This window comes from Lutjanus erythropterus, chromosome 4 (assembly GCF_056507025.1).
Source record: "Lutjanus erythropterus isolate fLutEry1 chromosome 4, fLutEry1.hap2, whole genome shotgun sequence".
Classification (NCBI taxonomy): Eukaryota; Metazoa; Chordata; class Actinopteri; order Lutjaniformes; family Lutjanidae; genus Lutjanus; species Lutjanus erythropterus.
In genome coordinates this window covers 15,113,004-15,131,712 of record NC_139320.1, presented here as the reverse complement: position 1 = coordinate 15,131,712, position 18,709 = coordinate 15,113,004, and the positions used below count along the sequence as shown (strand labels likewise).

The following is an 18,709-nucleotide window of genomic DNA, read 5'->3' as shown; positions in this document are numbered from 1 at the left end:
ATTTTAAATTCTTACCGCTGGGATCAACTAGCTCATTGGCGAGCTCCTGTATCACAACTAGTGTTAACCATGTTGTGTAACGTCAGTACAGTCGTGTCTAGAGAGGAACCTGTTATTTGCTCTCGCGAGTCTTGGACGCGCTGTTTTCTTCGTCATGCACCTTATACAAAATAAGCCTGTTTTATAATGTGACAACGCTGTGGTTACATTCTGGGTAAGTTTCTGGACAGAAATCACTTAGTTAGGCCTGAGGAAAGATCATAGTTTGAGTAAAACTGATCACTCTCGCGCGATCTTCCGCGTGTCTGGGGTTCCCATCTAGACACGACCTTTAAGCAGCTTCAAACTGAAGCTTGAACTCACAATCTGGCTACATCCAAACACTTATAAACAGTGTCTACTCTTCTACATAAAAAATATGTTAATGAATGGTACATTCTGCTGTTACAAAAATAAGTGACTTACTTTTCCTAAAGCTGTGTTATCCAGGGTTTTCTCGGGCACTGTCCTCTTCCAGCACTGTCAACTGTTTTGCAACGACTGAAATCCCGGAAGTTCAAATTTGACTGACTTAACCGGAAACCAATCACAGCCCGATTTTTAATAAGTAGGCGGAACCCAGGAAAAGGTGTATTCATTAAGCCAATAGCAGTACAGAATACCAGATGATGGATGTCTAAAGCAGACTGTTGGTGCAATTAAAGTCAATCTAAGGCGGGCCTAAAATGGAACGTCATCCAATGAGAATTAAGGGGGTGTTGTCGTCCTGGGGGATGGCTACATGCACGTGCAGTTAGGCACAGTTATCGAACAAGTGGGATGGTGTGTTGTACAGATGCTGTCAAAGCGATGATGGGGAGTTAGACTTTTATGTTCAAGATGTTTGTTGTGTTGTGTGCTGTTAGGTGTGGACTCTTAGTATACACCTGCAGCATGTTTGTAAAATATGTATTTTAAGGCAGCAATATTTTGTTATGTTTTTTAATTGCAAATAACAAACAGCCATAAACATCAAAACCGAATTTATTTTGCAACCGCTTAGCCTGGACTCAAAATTCTTTTGCCATTTTAATCGTTCAATTCTTCTGCATTTTAAAAATATTTTAAAATAATTATAATTATTATTATATTATTGAGAATATAGAATAAAATATGTCATCCTTGTTTTTTCAATGAATTCTATTGCTTAGCTTGATGCTAACCATATAGGGAATTGCTATTAACATGCTGATTGAAATTAGTATCTATATGACTTCACATGATAAACATAAAATTACATGTGTGCTCATACTTTCAGTCATGTGTTTCTTCAGTGGAAACAAACTAATAGCTGCAGCAGCTTCAAAGGGTCAAAACTGGCTTTAAATATATATATATATATATATATATATATATATATATATATATATATATATATATATATATATATATATATATGTATGTATGTATATAAAACTCCTACAGAAATAATCTGATTGACTTCAAAATCAGTTTGTGCCATTTAGACTGCATTCTGCGTTGAAAAGTGTGGCTGTGGTGTACTGTCCAGTTTTGATGTCTCGTCGTGAAATATGAAATTGCTATAACTTTGGATTAAATGATGTAATGTACACCAAACTTCACATTTAATAAGCGTCTGACCCTGAACACGACAATCAGGTCGTAGTCATAACACCACCTAGTGGAGACAGGCAGTGACATCAAATTCTTTCCTTTGGTGTCCAAAGTGCATGAAAATTCAATACCTTGTAGACCAGGCATCTAGTGACATGGTCATTGTTGCAGCAGACCCTAATGCGTATGGGAGTGTGATGGCCTGTACAATGCTGCTTGCAGCCTGACTGACTGCATGTGAAAGTAAGCTGCGTTTTACCATAGTATCTTCTTGTAAAAATGATTTGTCCAAATAGTGAGAGTTGATAGTTCTCTGAAGAATTACCAAGGTGATGTGATGAATCAGATCTCTTTACTTCATGCAACATGGAGAGAAGACTCAAGCACAGTTCTCTGAAGGTCTTTCACAGTGTCTTGCCTTATATACAAAAGCAACAGTTGTTGATTCCATACCAATGTTGATTCAATCAGTTCTTCTTCAGATGTTAACAATGTGTAAGCACAGCAACCTTTCTGAGTACAATGTCCCATTGATTTTACACTCAAACTTATAGTTGTCTTCCTTCCTCAAAACTTAGAGACAAAGAATCCCATAATCAATACACTGAATATTCATCAAAATTGTTAATCTTTTTAAAATTACGAATACTGAATTATGTCCTAGCCCAAGAGAATGAAAGTGGGAAAAGTAGCATTTTCTAATGTGCAAAAATAGTTTTTTATTAGAACAGAACAGATTTATACATTAAGTACACCTGACTGATTGTTAAAAAGTAGTTATTGATGGTGACTTGAATCCTTTTAAGGTCTACAATAGAAAATTACTGTTTGTAGACAGATGCACACGTCCATCTATATGTATTAAGTGTGTGTGTGTGTGTGTGTGTGTGTGTGTGTGTGTGTGTGTGTGTGTGTGTGTTAAAGAGAAAGTGAGAATACATGATGAATTTACGGCAAAATGTTTATGTTATGTGGTCAGAAATATGGAATATATGCAATGTGAAATACTGTTGATGAAAAATATTGAGGGAGAAGATAATCTGAGTCAGAAGCACAGAAGTTTATTCTGATGGTTTTCATACACCAATTTGTGCCTTTTCTGCAACAATGTATAGTGGTTATTCAAAATATAATGGAAAATGGTATAGTAAGGCTCTCAGACAAGTGGTTAATTCAACTAAAAGTCCTCTGCGACTTTCATGTTTTTATTTTTAAACTTAGGAAAACACCACTCATTTTAAAAGCTTTTTAAAATAATGAATTTAAACTGTATTGTAAATCCGACATTTATGAATTTAGAACTGCTGCAATGAGAACAGTTTTACAAATGAATAGACCCAGAACGTAATTCAAACTGAAGACCACTGCATGTATTTGATCGACCTTTAAATTTATTTTACCTGTATGTTTCTTTTAAATACCAGGGTTAACCTGCCTTGTTTGAAAATCTATTGTTTCATTAAGCATTTGAAAATAAATGTAAATGTGCTTTACGGGTGTGTATGGATTTTCCCACCTGTCTCTGACACATTGACCTTTTGATATTGTATTTTACAGTATGGTCCAGACAGTGTAGCGAGTGAGGGGGGGCGGGGGGGGCAGGGGGAAGTCGAGGGAGGGAGCTGTGCAGACGCCATATATGGGCACACCACCGACTCTGCGCTGCTATTGGCTGTAGGCCTTATGCAGCTGCTTGTCAACAAGATGGCCTTCCTCCTCCTGCCGTTTGACACTGATTATTTTGGTATCCCCGAGAACATACCGTAAAAGCTTGTGTCACTTCTACATAGATAGCGGGAGAGCGGCTGCTCAGAGTCCTAACAAAGCGTACTGTCAGCTAGACTTCGTTCAGATAACTGACAGGCACACGATCCGCTACATCAGCTATCACTACACAAGGTTGATAACAGAAAGTAGCTGCTGGCTAATGTCGACGTTAGCTTAGCTTAGCTTAGCTACGTGGACACGGATAGTTAACTCGTGTCACCTGCATTTAACCAGACAAACTGGTTTGGTCAGAGTGAAATACAGCGAGGAAACACTTGGCATCGAAAGTTTGCAAGGCTGCCTGTGGAGATTAACGCTACTAAGGTGAGTAAATTAGCAAAATGTAACATTGATTGTTTTTTTTTAAATATCTTGTTAGCTTGCTAGCGAGCGCTGTGATGTTATTATGCAGGTAAGTTGTGCTACCCAGTTAGCTAGCTCGTTAGAGCTAGCTTATGACGGATCTGTTTACAAGGTGCAACTACCCATAAATTAACTAGATAAATAATAAAAGTCTCTAGAAGGATAGTTAGCTTCGGCTTAGTTTATGTTAAATATTAATGGACTGTTTGACCAGTGAGTGAGGTTTTGAACATTTTACTACGACGTTAAGCTAACTGTGTTTGCTAGTTGGGCAACCAGCTGGTGTTTGGCCAAAGACGTCCCATCAGACGTTCAAAGGTGATTGACACAATTAAGTTTAACAATCAAATGAATACTGTTGCTGTTCTGTACGGTGTTTGTGACACCACACTTGTTGGTTGTCACTGGAGAAGTTGGCATTATTTCAGCTAGATTTGTAGGGTTATCTTAGGTTATCGTAAACAGAACCAGGAAGAGTCAAAGTGTCTTGCAGAAATCTACGAAACTGTGTGTGATATATGTAATTAAAGTAATTGACCACTGTGTAGCATAGGGCTGTACAATTAATCAAAATATTAAAGAAATGACAATATGAGCAAGTGCATTGTCCAAATTGCAGAAGCTGTCATTTTTGATTAAAGAAGATATGTGACAGAACAGTATTATAATAAAGTACTGTAGAGTATCCTTAGTATCTCTGAGTACACAGAGATACTAAGAATGAATCTGGCAATGCAATACATATCATGATACAGAGGTTACATGTCAGTATATTGTGGTGTATCGCGACACAATAAGAAAGGTGATGTATTCCTATATTTTTGTTAATTTTGGGGAAATAGTTTGAAACATGTCACCATATGCATAAAATCTCAGTGAAAAAATGTTTATTTATTTATACAGTCAGTGCACTGAAGATAGATAAAAATACTACTACCTAGCGGTCAGGGTTTCAACACAACACAAAATGAACCACTGCCACAAATCTTTGCATGTATCAGGAAGGCACAATACACAAATATAGTATCACAAAATGTAAGATCACAATACTTAAGTGTAGAAATATTTTCTCGCATTCCTAGTATAGACATTTGTTGATGTCTACATGTCTAATGATGAGTTTTTTTTCCAGTGAAAATTCAGATGCAAAAATAATCATTCCCTCTAACTCTGATGCATATCGTAATATCTGTCAATAATGGCAGTATGATTTCATTTTTATCATAGCGTTCAGCTCTAATATTAGTTTCTGTTGGGTGATATGTGTAAGCAAATTCAAAGTGATTTGCTTTTTTGTGATTGTAGTATATTAAAATATTACGTTGTTATGCAGTGATCAATTTTGTCAGATTAGCTCCTGTCTGATTTGATTGTTAGGCAATGCATGATTCTCCTCTTCCTTTCAAATGCTCAAGCAGCATAATACACTGTGTTGACACAGTGGCTTTTGTGATTGCAGAATCAAAGCTCACATCAAAGTTAACTTGTGACGATGTTACAGCACAAACACACAGACAGCCCTGCATGGCCAGTGGGCCACTCAGTTTCTAGGTGTCCTGACAGAAAGACTGCTCTTGATGTAATAACATTTTCTAGGCAGTGTGCTGGAGTGATGCAGTCAGCTCTATTGTTCTGTTGACAGTTTGCAGCAAAGCTGGCCTGCTGGCCATGCTTCTGTTGTATTGTCTTCATGGGCACACATGCAGAGAGAGAGATTGAGCTAAGACTTTTTGGCATGCCTCTGTTTTATCCTTCGTCAGCATTTGGTTGTCTGTCTGAAATTCTGCAAAAAAGAGTGAGGAAGAGCTGGAGGGTAGAATGAGGGGGCTGACTTGCAGTGATACTTCTGTGTTTATCAGGGTGACGTTTTTACAAGGGTAGCCTTAGACCCATGATCTGATAGGTTTAAGGGTAAACAACAGGAACTTTAAAGTCACAAGCTTTGAAATTGGTGCTCCATTTGCTAATCCAACTTGTTAAATCTTAAATTACCATTTAATGAGTATGTGGTGTTCTGAACTGCATAGTGAACATAGTGAAACCATTATCCTGGTGAGTGCAGGCCAGACTGCGCTTGATTTGTATAGGGAAATGACCCAGTCCAGCAGAAATTCAGTTGTAATGTCATGGGACAAACCTGCCAATCGCTCACTATGCAAACAACAGGATAGTAATTTGTGAGCAGATTAGTATCTCCCTATCAGTGTTTGTGTGTACAGTATGTATTGTGTGGAGTTTGACTGAAGCAGTAATCCACAGGCATTTGCCTCTGACACAACAGTGAGTTGGCTAAGCCATTTGTGTATGTAGACATTTTTTCAGAGTTAGAAAAACTTCAGATCAGAATCTCCCAGGCAATAGAGGAACACTGTACACTGTATTATTGACATAATGTATCTGTAGTAAAGTTAAATGGCAGAACTGTTATGTATCATTTGTCCACTTCACACAGCTCTTCCTTTATTTTAGTAAGACAAATCCAAGTTGTTGTTTTTTTTTTTTAATAAAAAGGTTTTATTTTTTACGCAAATACCTTTGTGTGGACTTTTGAGAAACATATACTAAGTTGGTCTCATCTAGCACACCTATTTTGATTGCTAATGTGTAATTAATTTATTTTAATAGAAAATAAGTTGAGTTATTTTCAATAGCTTGTGAAACAGTGACTCCAAATCAATAGCAAATGATATTAGGCCTGCTACACAGGACACACCTCTTTTAATTTTTTTCTTCTATTTCATATTGTAACTTTTTAAATTAAAATTCAGGATTTTTTGTCCCACCTGTTGTTACCTGTTCAGAAGTCACATTGGAAAGCTCTTTTCTGTCATTGTTCATGACTTTTATGAAAAAATAGAGCCAGAAGAGAGAAATGTGTGCAGAAAGATAGCACAGTCTGCAACTTATTGTTTTTTATGTTGAGTCCCCTGCCAAAATAAACAGAGTCATTTGTCACAACCTTAGTTTTTAATCTTTGATTCATGTAAGTATAAACTGTAAATCCCTAGGGATATATTTGTCTGTCACATCATGACTTTGTCATTTAAGCAAACTGTGTACATTATGCATGTCACAGATGTTCTCCAGTGTTTGCCACCTTTGTCTTAAAAACACAGGGCATACCTTGAAATCTGACCTGTACCTATGTTTATAACTACATTTATAATCATGTACATGTAGAAATAGTTGAGTAGGTTAAGTGATGCATACAGAAATTGCTCATTCTCTTTTGACAGTTAAGTTGTCAGACAGCTTGAGTACTGAATGATGTAGACCTGGCGCTGTAGTATTGCAGTGGTGTCGCTGGCTGCCACTGTGCTTGGACAGGATTTGAAGGATTAGGTTTATGCAGAAAGCTTAAAAACCAAACCCAAGCCTTGATTTGCAGGAAAAAGTAAAAGTAGCTCAGTACCAACTTAAATCAACTAGTAATGCTGAGAACTCAAAATTGATTGAGAGACTTTCTAGCTGTGTCTAGATGTGAGATATTGGATAGAATTATTGTTTTTTTTTTTTGTTTTTCTTTTATGTCAGCAAGTTTCTCAACATTTACAGCAGCTGTTTGACCTACGGTTAATTGTGTCTTCTTTTTTTTTTGTACTGACTTGTAGCATATTTTGAAGAGCAGTGTGACAGCAGCAGAATAAGTTCATAAATTTGCCACTACACATTAACCCAAAAACAAATTGATTTTCACTGGCATCTAAGACCACATTAAGCCCAACACTGAGCTTTTGAAAGATGCTCTCCAGTGTAGATAGTATGAAAATACTGGTGTATAACTTGGACCGAGAAAACAAGGCTTTTCTGAAACAGTTATATATCCCCTGCTTTGGTATCAACTGCAACTGTAATAACCCAGTTCCAAGTAATATCAAAACTTCTCCAGTCAAACAGTACCTGCATATGATTGTTTTTGTATCCAGATGTGTGATTGGCCCACTACCACAGCAGCAACGACCCATACAGTCTGTGTTGTGGTTAAGACGAGTGTGGTGTATTTGACGGATATTGCAGTTCAGCATGCTGAGTGATGCCACGAAGACATTGTAAAGTATGGTGATACTGTATGCCTGTGGTGTCTGATAAAAGTAGATAGGCTATATAAAATGTGGAAGGATCATCTCAGGAATGCATCCAATGACATGATGGGTATTGAATGAAGTAGATAAAAAAGTATCAAATGAAGTACTCTCTTGCTATTAGTATTACTTTAACGCTATTGGGACTATGGCTGAACAATTATTTGACATTCTATTGAAATATGGCATATTACAATTTTAAAATTGTAGAAGGAACAATATTTATTAAAGGCAAAACGTGTGTCAAAATACCATTTTAAATTGAATATTCATGGGCTGCAGAAATGTCTCTGCCTACACATCATATTCTAGTGACCCAAGAAAACATCTTTTTCAACTATAGATCCTTGCAAAAATCACACTGTTATCACTTTAATATTGTTTTCAATGAAAATGAGAATAAAGATATAAAGATTATAATTTCCTCATATTTGTATATTACAATATCAGTTACAATTTCTCATTTTTACAAAATCATACAGCCCTAATTAGCACTGGTATTAAAATTTTTAAATGAGACCCCGCCATAATCGCTGCAGCAAAAAGCTTGGGTGCTTTTAAGAAGACAATTTTCTTGTTTGCATCAAATCTCGCACATATTGATTACAGTACCAGTGAAGCCAGTCATGCAATAAAAATGTTGTAATTGACCTTTATGTTTATTATCAGATGGCATCTCCAGCAGTTAACAGTGACTTAATAGACAATACAATGACCCAGACATTGCTGTTCACCTTGGTTATCTGGCAGAGTTTATGAATCACAATCATGCTGTAACAGAATTTAAAAGCTATACTATGACAACCGAATAAAACAGTTTGTTAAGCTGTACTGAAACACAAAGAGCAGGAGGTAACAGAATGGAGTAACCTGGCTGTGAGTGTTGCACTCCTTGCCAAATTTTGGCTGCACTGCACAGTCTTGTTGTTTGCCAACCAACAGATGAGGAGGAAGAAGAGATTTTTTTTTAGTTTGAATGTAGGTGGAGAAAAAAACGCAGTGTGGACACAAATAATTTTTACATGTAAACAGGGTTTTCAGATTTTTCTCTCTAGTACGGACATGGCTTCTCTTCCAACCATCCTAAAGTCACAGGAAGGTGAGAGCTAATAATTTGCAGTTTTAAGGTAGAGTGTGTGTGTGTGTGTGTGTGTGTGTGTGTGTGTGTGTGTGTGTGTGTGTGTTTGTGTGTGTGTGTGTGTACGCGCGCGCGCACGCACGCATGTGCATGCATGTGCGTGCGTGTGTGTATATGTGTGTGTGCAACTTTGTGCTGGAGCGCTGCAGTGGGCGGACCATCTCTCTTCTGGCCCCTCTTATAATGCCATCCAATCTGTTATGAGCGATGGATTGCATGATGCAGTGAGAGGGAGGAGAAAAGAGGAGTTGATGGATAGGAGGTAGAGAATAAAAGTGGTTAAAGAGAGAGTCATGAGGGTTCATGGAGAGAATGGGCTGTAAAAAAAAAGGTTCACTAGGATTTTTTTTTTCTTCACAACAGTATAATCTGCCTGCTCTTAGCCGAGTTGTTGCTGTGTGATTATAGAGGAAGCATTTGAATTGGTTCACCACACTGTGTGGGCGGTGTTTGCTTTTTGCACCTCTCTGAGCCATTCCATTAGTCCAAATGTACAAAGCACCACCCATTCGGTGTGTCAGACAGAAGCACAATGACCTGTTTTAAAGCAGGCTCTGGATTTAAGGAGTCCAGTGACTAAAATGGAAAGCAGGGTACTGTGTTGTCAAAACTCTGAGAAAACGAGACAAACATACCAGCCTTTTGCAAAATAAGGTCTTTGATCAACCTTTTGTTATGCAACACGATTGTTTAAAGAGCTCTGCATTAATCACGTGGAGCACTGTGGGATCAAGTGCTGCAATACTAGCTTGTATTGTGCGCTTAAACGCACCCTGTGTGAACTTGCATTGGGAATGTCTGTGACAGTGCTGTTGAAGCCAATTTAAGTTTAGAATTTGTTTTATTTTAGGCTGTTGCTATTTTGTTGTATTTATCCAGTTGGCTACCTGCCAATAATACACACTTTCATCATATTACTGCTGTGGCAGGCAAACACTGTTGAAGATCAGAAACAAGTTAAAGGGGCAATATGTAACAATTGCACATCCAAAAATGAGAACTGCTGTCCAAATAGGAACTTGGAGCCATAGATTGTATATTAAATCGGTTGAAATTCTATTTTGTATACAGTGTGCAACACTGTAATCTGACAAGAGACGATGAGTCTTTCACTGTAACTTAGTCAGCTGTTTAAAACTGTCAGTTGTCTGTCGATATAAACCAAAGCTCGTTATCCTGGAAACAAGCCCGGAGTTGGAGTTCAGTGACTACCTCTGACTCTGTCAACATATTGCTTTGTTATAACTTATAAACAGAGACTTACTCTTTCGGCGAACATTTAGCCCTCATTTCAACTCTAATTCAAAGGCAAACTAACACTGGCCGGAGTAGAAATTTCCAAGGAGAACAAAACACACAGCAGCTATTTCAACTGAGCATGTTCCCTTAATCTCTGATGACACAACACGGTCATTTATGATTTATTACAACAAATATATCACAGATTTCTCCATTAATTAAAGTGTAGTGGTCCAAGTTCTCAGACCACTTAGTGTGCAGTGTATCTTGTTTTGACTCGTGTTTCACTTAATTAAATTCAACCTTCTTGTAAAAAACCCAGTGTACACTTCGACAAGGCAGGTACACTTGAATGAGAATTTATTTGAATGTCAAATACAGTGGCACAGCAGTTCCAAACATTTATGTCAGAGTGGACCATTACTGACTTTATGTTCTAGTCAGTCTTACCATGCATATATCATTACATCTTATCACCACATGGTCAAAACCTTATCTTGATCCATACTTCCAATTAGCTCTATCACACACTATCACCTGTCATAAACTGCAATACAATAAAACTGTATTCTAATGCTTTACACAGAATAATAGAAGTAGAGACATAAAATTAGCTCCACTATTCAAAATGTACATAAACTATTGTGTTAACTTAAATAATACCTTAATACTTTAGGGGCTGTTACACAAAGATACAGATGAGGATGAAATTATCACCCCCCTATGATGATATAATTTTCTTTCTTTCTTTTTTTTTTTGTTTAAGTATTTCTATTGTTTTATTTTGGATGCTTACATTATTTTACTTTGCACACAGAAACAAAATTATTTCATAAAAAACAAAAACTACCAGGGCCAAAATTATTAGCCCCCATGATGCTAATAGTCATTTGTGTATTCTTTTTGTTGGCCTGCAGTCATTCGTTGTAGTCTTCTGGCATGGACCTTGGTCTTCCGTTACCCCCACAGATTTTCAGTTGGATTCAAGTCAGGGCTTTGTGCAGGCCAGTCAATAGCGTTCACTTTGGTCTTCTGGAGGTAGTTCTTCACCAGGAGTGACGTATGTTTTGGGTTGTTGGTGTGTTGAAAGACAAAGCGGCAACTCAGACCCAGTTTTGCTGCTGACTGCTTGAGGTTTTCTTTCAAAATCATCACAGGTGAAGAGCAACACTACACAGAAAAAAGTTCTATCGTTTTTATCCTATCCTAAAAAAGATAGGATAAATAGAAGACAGGCAGTCTACAACGAGACAGAGCAGCTGACAATGTCACAGAACAGCTGTAAACTTTGTAGCTCTTCAGGCTAATGTTAGCCAGCAGCAGACTGCTGTTCACAGAGGGACAGTTAAAATCTCACCTCCTGTTCTGGCTGAAGAATAAACAACCTGTCTCTCTTCAAACATTTTCTCATCCAGACTCCTTTAACTTCTGCATCTGTTTTTCTCACAGCAAAGTTTTACTGCACCAAACTGTTGCACCACGTCTGTCTCCAGTTTGTTTACATCTGCTTGCACATGTGATCACTTGAAATTGCGTCCCACCAAATCCCACAGGATTCCATGATCTTGCGAGATCACATTCCCCCTATTCATAATCTTAATATAAAGCTATGGCTGGCTGTAACTTGGAGGACTTTGGAGAAAATATAAAATAGTCTTTAATGAATATGTAATAGGCTTGTGTTTTATTATGAACATCCAATTTATTTTTTTACAAGAAAAGTTGCAAAAATGTGAATGCTATCAATTATAGTTCTTAGAGAGACTGAAAATCAGAATCGGCCAAAATTGGAATAGTCATGTCAGACCCTTAAAAAAATTGGAAATTGAAATCAGCCAAGAAAATTGAAATCAGTGCATCTCTACATTACACAGAAATGGTAAATGCAAACGCAGTACAAAGTAGTACAAAAAAGCCTTAGTGTACCCTTTAGATAATAAGATATATTATATTACATTATATACATTAGATATGTGTGAAAGATTAAAGATTTTTTGTTGTTTGTGGTTTGGTTTGCAAAATAACCAGGACTTATAAAGAATACATGTAAATGCCTTGTGCCAAGGAATTTGACATAGATATTGAGCTATGCAAGGGCTGGAGTGGCTAGTCATTCATGTGCATGCATGTGGTTATACTATATTTTGTTTAATCAGGATGTTGTGTATTAGCTGATGAGTTAGAATATTTTAAGTATCTCATCATTCATACCGATCATACTATTTTGATAGTCAATGATTTGTTTTTTGGCTTATGTCCGGACCAGGAGAACTATAATATTGATGTCCAATGGTCTGGGGAAAATATACTGTTAATATTGGAAAGTTGGTACAAAAAAGAAAATTCCTGTGCAGTTTAACTCTTTAATGTAGTTTTAACATGTAATGTATAAAGGGTAAACTCGGGACAGATAAGGCGTAACTGTGGGTTCATGCTGTTCTCAGATGTAGAGGAGGCCTTCAGATCAACAGTGAGCCAAACATGTTGCTCCTTTGCCACTTGTTCCTCTCCTTAAGCATGCCGGCACGTTCCTGGCAGCCCCTACAGCTGGCATAGCTGCAGAAGCAAAGCACGCTGGGTGGACTAAAGGCTTTCCCCCCTAGCCTGTAGCATAGGCTCTTTGGCAGGGAGACGGGGGTGAGGACAGGGAGGACAGCTACAGTAGTTTCACTACTACCCCACCCCCTCCTGCTGTTTGCTAAAAATAGGTCCAGCATATGCCTACATGCTCCTCCCTGTGTTGCCTCCTATTAAGCAAGTCCTCTTTGAAGCACTGAGATGCAGGAGATGAGCAGGGGGAGAGGGAGAGGGAGGAGAGGAGAGTCCATTTGGAGCTTTTGTGTTCCATCTTTCATCCCTTTCATGTGCAGGCCGCAGACACCAAACCTGAAATGGAATCCCTTTAATTTGATTTAGAGGCTCCAAAGCAGGGCAGATGATCTTAATACACAGCAGCAACTGTAATCGCTAATTCAGTTTGACCAAAGTAGGAGACAGGCCAGTTGTGATTAGTTCAGTTTGTAGAACGATCATAGGGCTGCTCTCTCGAGTCTGGTGGCTGGGCTGCTGCTGGTGCACAATGCAAACACCCTGTCTGAACTGTACCTCGAGGCAACTATTCAATACAGCCTCAATTGGTCATTGATTATCTGAATTGATCCTGGCTGTAATGGGGATTGTTGCTGTAGAGATATGAACTCTGTTCTCAGTGACTGAGCTGACATATGACTGTGCTGGTTCTCTCTTTTCTCTCATTCCCTTCTTCACCCTTTCCTCTTATCTCTCCCTGTCCTCCTGATGCAGGTTGTATGCCCAGTGTTGCCGGTCAGCTCGGTGACAGACAGTGCCCATCAGGTCGGCACTGGGACAGGGAGCCCACAATGAGAGCTCTGGCTCTGGGTGTTTGCTGGCCAGCATAGATGCCGATATGCCCCGGTGGTCCGCTTCCTGATGGACCGAGACACCTTCTCCCACATCCGTCTGTGGTGCCCGCGCCCCTTTGGCACCTACTCCCAGAACAAAGCAAGGAGCCCGGGCTCAGGGGGCAGCGGTGGAGGTGGGGGTGGGACAGGGTCCCCCTCCCTCTGCAAGGCTGAGCCCTCTCCGGATGCCAGAAGGACGGTGGATGGAAGCGAAGATGGGGGGATGATAGTGGGGGTGCAGGAAGAGAATGGAGAGGAGGACGATGTGGGCTCAGAGAACACTCCACCCGAACCTGAGCTTGTCTCCACCTCCCTGACACAGAGCCAGGCCCCTCCTCCCTCTTCAGCCCCTCCCTCACCACCCTCTGCCGGGTCCCAGATGGAAGATGGCCGCGTGCTGTTAGACACCTGGTATGTCATTAAGCCAGGCAACACCAAGGAGAAGATTGCCTTTTTTGTTGCACACCAGTTCAGTGGAGCAGGCCAGCCCAGACCCAGCGCCATGAAGGTAAGGAGCTGAAAAAAAAATCTCTAACAACATATTTGAGTATGAATTAATGTTCAATATTGTAGATGATGGTCATATGTCATATTCTAGTTTTTAGTGTTTCAGCTGGTCATTGCTGATGTGTAGTTATGTTATGTTTACGTACCATTACTTGCACATCCTCTTGAAAACATGACCAGTTATCTGATTGCATTTGAAATGCTTCCAATAATCATTTTCACCAGGATTTATCAGCTGCACTTCCTAGCTGTCTTTTCTCTTCAACAGCAAGTTGAAACACACCACTGCAGTGCCCACATAGCCCCTGGTGTCCTTAACATAGATGCTGTTAACATTCCTTAATTTTTAGGGAATAGTTACTGAGATCGTGTCAAGTTCTCCCTGTGGTATCAAAAATGGTACTGAATATTGAGATTTCAAGAGACTGTTTTGAAGTCAGATATTCCAGCATTGTGACAACATTATGCTCCATCTGCAGCTCCTAGCTCTGAAATATGTATTTAAGAGACTTCTGGTATTAGGACATTCTGATTGCCTTTACCCTGACTGGTAGCAGCTACCTAACTAGCTCACTTTCACAACAAACCCCCTCTAGAGCTCTGTCACATACACACGTTACCCACAAGCCCAGCCTCCTTAAAGTGGAAGGTTTGGCCTTTAACACACAGGCAGTTTGGTTGTGGGTGTGCAAACCATAGGTGGAGGCATTAATGAGGTCCATCACTTAAAGGGATAGTTTGTATAATATGAGTTGGGGTTGTATGAGGTTCTTATTAATAGTCAGTGTGTTACCTACAGTCGATGCCATTTGGCATACCCCCAGCTTGGAGAAGCAGAGAGGGACACCAGTACAGAAGCAAAGAAATGTACTGCTGTGGACAGTGTCAGTAGAACATATTTTAGCTTCTTAAAAAAAGGTCCACCTAAAAAATCCATATCAGTTCAGCTAAGCTACATTGAGAATATTATCACAGATTTATCTTGCTACACTAAATCTCTCTCTCCAAACCAAAGTCCTGAGGTAAAATTAGTAATTTTACCTCGCAGAGTTGTTCAGCTGCCACTGCCTTGATCTGTTTGTTTGTGCTGTTGTGTGTGTTCTGTGTTTTAAAAGGATAGTTCAGATTCACAGAGATCAAACAATAACACAGACAGATCAAGACAGCAGTGGACCAACAACTCCCATGTTCTGTTAGGTAACATTAGTGATTTCACCTCTGAAATTTGGTTGGTTTGGAGAGAGTGATATATTTGGCTTATATAATGGGGGTTTCCCCTCGGGTAATGCTGTTTTATAGCAAGGTAAAGCTGTGAAAATATTCCAAATGTAGTGCATATTTAAACTGATATTGTTTTTTTTTTTTTTCAAGTTGCAGAAATACCTTTTATTGCTAATCCTGACCGTTCATTGCCTCGCTTCTGTGCGGATACTCTATCCTGCTTCCCCACACTGTGGGTGTGTCAACATCTACTGTAGGAAATATACCGCAGTACCTAATACTAGCCTACATCAAATAATCTGAACTATCCCTTAGTAAGTTGTGATTTATTAACTTTAGCATAACATGTTTGCACTATTTGAGAATCTGCTTTATGTTATTTTAGAGAAAATGTGTATATTGAGGTAAATATCATATCACAGAATAGCTTGAAAACATCGAGATAATATTTTGAAGCCACATCACCCAGCCCTACGATTTGGTCATTTTTCAATTGTTTTCTTTCTCCACAGGTTAAAGGTAACTGGGCAACTGACTGCAGTAAAGCCAAAAGACGAAGACGATGTTCCTCCTACGACCCTCCAACTCGCTCCCAAGCGTCAGAGCCACAGCTCAGCCATGACTCCCCCCTTGTGCCTCCAACCCCTGATGAACCACTTTTAGGAGGCGTGAACGAGACGGACCTGCTATCGGTTGCAGAGATGGTTGCCTTGGTTGAGCAGAGGACCGCCATGGCCCTCCAGGGAATCGTGGCTGCTCATGGGAACCAACACCACCACCAGCCCCCTACTACCACTCCCAGTCAGGGCCTTACCCCCCACCAGCACACCCTTCTCCGTGGCACAGTGTCGGACCCCACTCCTGCTGTGTTTGTGTCAGACAGTTCAAATGGCCAGCCCTCCAAAGAGGCCCAGGAGTCCTCGTCTCCCATCCAGACAGACCAGGAGCTAGAGGAGCAGCAGGAGTCATGTAGGGTAGCCCAGGCCATTGCGCACTTTGAGTCCCAGAACCTGGAGAACCGGCTCCATCTTGGTGCTGGTCCTGGAACAGACTCTTCTAATCGAGACAGAGATAGGGAGCGTAGGAGAGGAGGGGAGTCTGGTGTTGTAACCCCTCCTCCACCTCCCAGCCACAGTCATGGCGAGGTTAGGATAGCTTTCAGAGTGTCTAATCTGGACCCGCGGTCTCAGTTGGAGCCAGCTGGCAGGTCCCGCTGTATGTTTATGAGTTGTGGCGGTGGGGGCAACCAGGCAGCAGCCAGGGCCAAAGAGAAAATCACCTGTGACCTCTACCAGCTTGTCAGCCCTTCATCAAGAGACCCCAGTAGTCTGCTGATCGCCGCCACAACCGCTGCCCCCAAACCAGATGGAGACCTCCATCACCCCGACAGGCCGGCCTGTGGCAGCCCAGACCCTGCTCAGGAGCTCTCCTCCACAGAGAAGAAAGCTGTGGGCGTGGGGCGGGAGCGAGTGACGGGCTTCCACGTGGAAGTGGTGGTGACAGGTGCCGTGGACCAGTGTGTGTTTTATGGCAAGGACAGTACAGAGAATGTGCAGGAGGAGACGGTGTGTTTCGCTATGCCTAGTGGGGGAGGGGGCGGCGGGGGTGTAGGCAGCTCCACTGACCCTTCATCAGATGATCCCCCGCCTGGACAACTCTTCTTCCTTCAGCCTCCTCGGGGCCCAGAGGAGGATGTCAAAGGAACGGGCACTGGCAGTGGGTCAGGAATGTGCTCTTTGGACTGTGCCAACAACAACGGCCCCGGAACAGGAGTGGCGGTGGGTTCAGGAGAGCGGGCACCTCGACCAGATTCTCCTAGTGTTGGGGATGACTGTTCAGACCCTTCGCTGTGTCGCCTCTACCGCCACGTGTCCCATGATTTCCTGGAGATCCGATTTCAGATCCAGCGCCTCCTTGAACCCCGCCAGTACATGCTGCTGCTGCCTGACCACATCATGGTCAACATCTTCAGCTACCTGCCAACACGCTCACTGGCAGCTCTCAAGTGCACCTGCCATTACTTCAAGGTGCTGATTGAGACGTATGGGGTGCGGGCAGTGGATTCACGCTGGAATCAAGACCCTCTCTACAGGGACGACCCCTGCAAGCAGTGTAAGCGGCAGTATGAGCGCGGGGACGTTTCTCTCTGTCGTTGGCACCCCAAACCTTACCACCACGACCTGCCTTACGGACGTTCCTACTGGATGTGCTGCCGGCGTACAGATAAGGACACGCCAGGTTGCCGCGTTGGGCTCCATGACAACAACTGGGTCCAGCAGCCTGCTGATAGCTCTCAGCCCATTCGCACGAAGAGGGAGGACAGGAGGGAAGAGGCCAGGTAGGGAGGAGCGAGTCCATCACACATACAACTCTCATCTCCTCCTGCTCACCTCCTCCTTTCTCCCTCTTTTACGTTCAGAGGATGAACGGGAGAAACGAGAGGAGTAAAAGGAGGAATCGGCACTCCAGGACTGTTTTTGTTTTTCTTTGCTCCAGCACTCCCTTCTCGTACTTGCCCTCAGTGGAGGGAGGTTGAGAGGTGAAGAAGGAAGAGAGGTGTGTCACTCTCCTTGCCTTTTTTTTCCCCAAGCCCTCCAGAATCCCTCCCCCCTCCCTCCACTGTGCTCCAGAGTGGCACCTTTTAAAAGTTTGCGTACCAGGGTTTGGGTCCCCTCCTGCTGCTGTCAGTCAGTCAGTCAGTCAGTCAGTCAGTCAGTCAGTCAGCCAGCCCTCTTTCTGCCTCTTACTCATTTGGGTTTCTGTCTAACTCCATTCATGGCTGTTAGGTAATTCATGTGAAAACTTTGCAGTGTATTTCATTAGACTTGCACCGATTTCAACTTTCTTAGCCGATTCCGATTTCCAATTTTTGAGGGGTCTGACCTACCGATTCCGATTTTGGCCGGTTCCGATTTTCAGTCTTTCTAAGAACTGTAATTGACAGCATTCACAAACATTTTTGCAACTTTTCTTGTAAATATGTTCATAATAAGACACTGACTATTAAATATGACAGACACAGAACTGGATTTGTGACGCTGACCGGCCGGTCACCGGTCAAGGCCAGTCACGTGAAAACCGGCCCGATTCTGAGCATTGCCGGTTAATCGGTGCAAGTCTATATTTGATTGAGATTAGCATTCATAAAGTGACGCATAGAAATGTAATGCCCTAGAGCCTGCTTACTGTTCCCAGTACTTGTTCTATGTTCTGTGTCGTATCACAAACTTCCATGTTAGCTGTACAATGGTGCTTCAAGGAATGAGCTGTACCGAGTCCAACAGATGTAAAAGTTTTCAGTGGTGGAATGTCCAGCGTTGCTATAGAAATGTGATTGTATAAAGCAAACTTGATTT

At 41.2% G+C, this 18,709-nt stretch overlaps 1 protein-coding gene across 1 annotated transcript; it reads left to right on the top strand.

Annotated features, from left to right (window-relative positions):
• Positions 1-3,302: 3,302 nt before the first annotated feature.
• fbxo46 (F-box protein 46) lies at positions 3,303-18,021 on the top strand. The gene is made up of 3 exons (XM_084717073.1): positions 3,303-3,705; positions 13,507-14,133; positions 15,866-18,021. The coding sequence occupies exons 2-3, from the start codon at positions 13,654-13,656 to the stop codon at positions 17,693-17,695; spliced, it is 2,310 nt and encodes a 769-aa protein (XP_084573199.1). The 5' UTR covers positions 3,303-3,705; positions 13,507-13,653; the 3' UTR covers positions 17,696-18,021.
• The last annotated feature ends 688 nt before the right edge of the window (positions 18,022-18,709 follow it).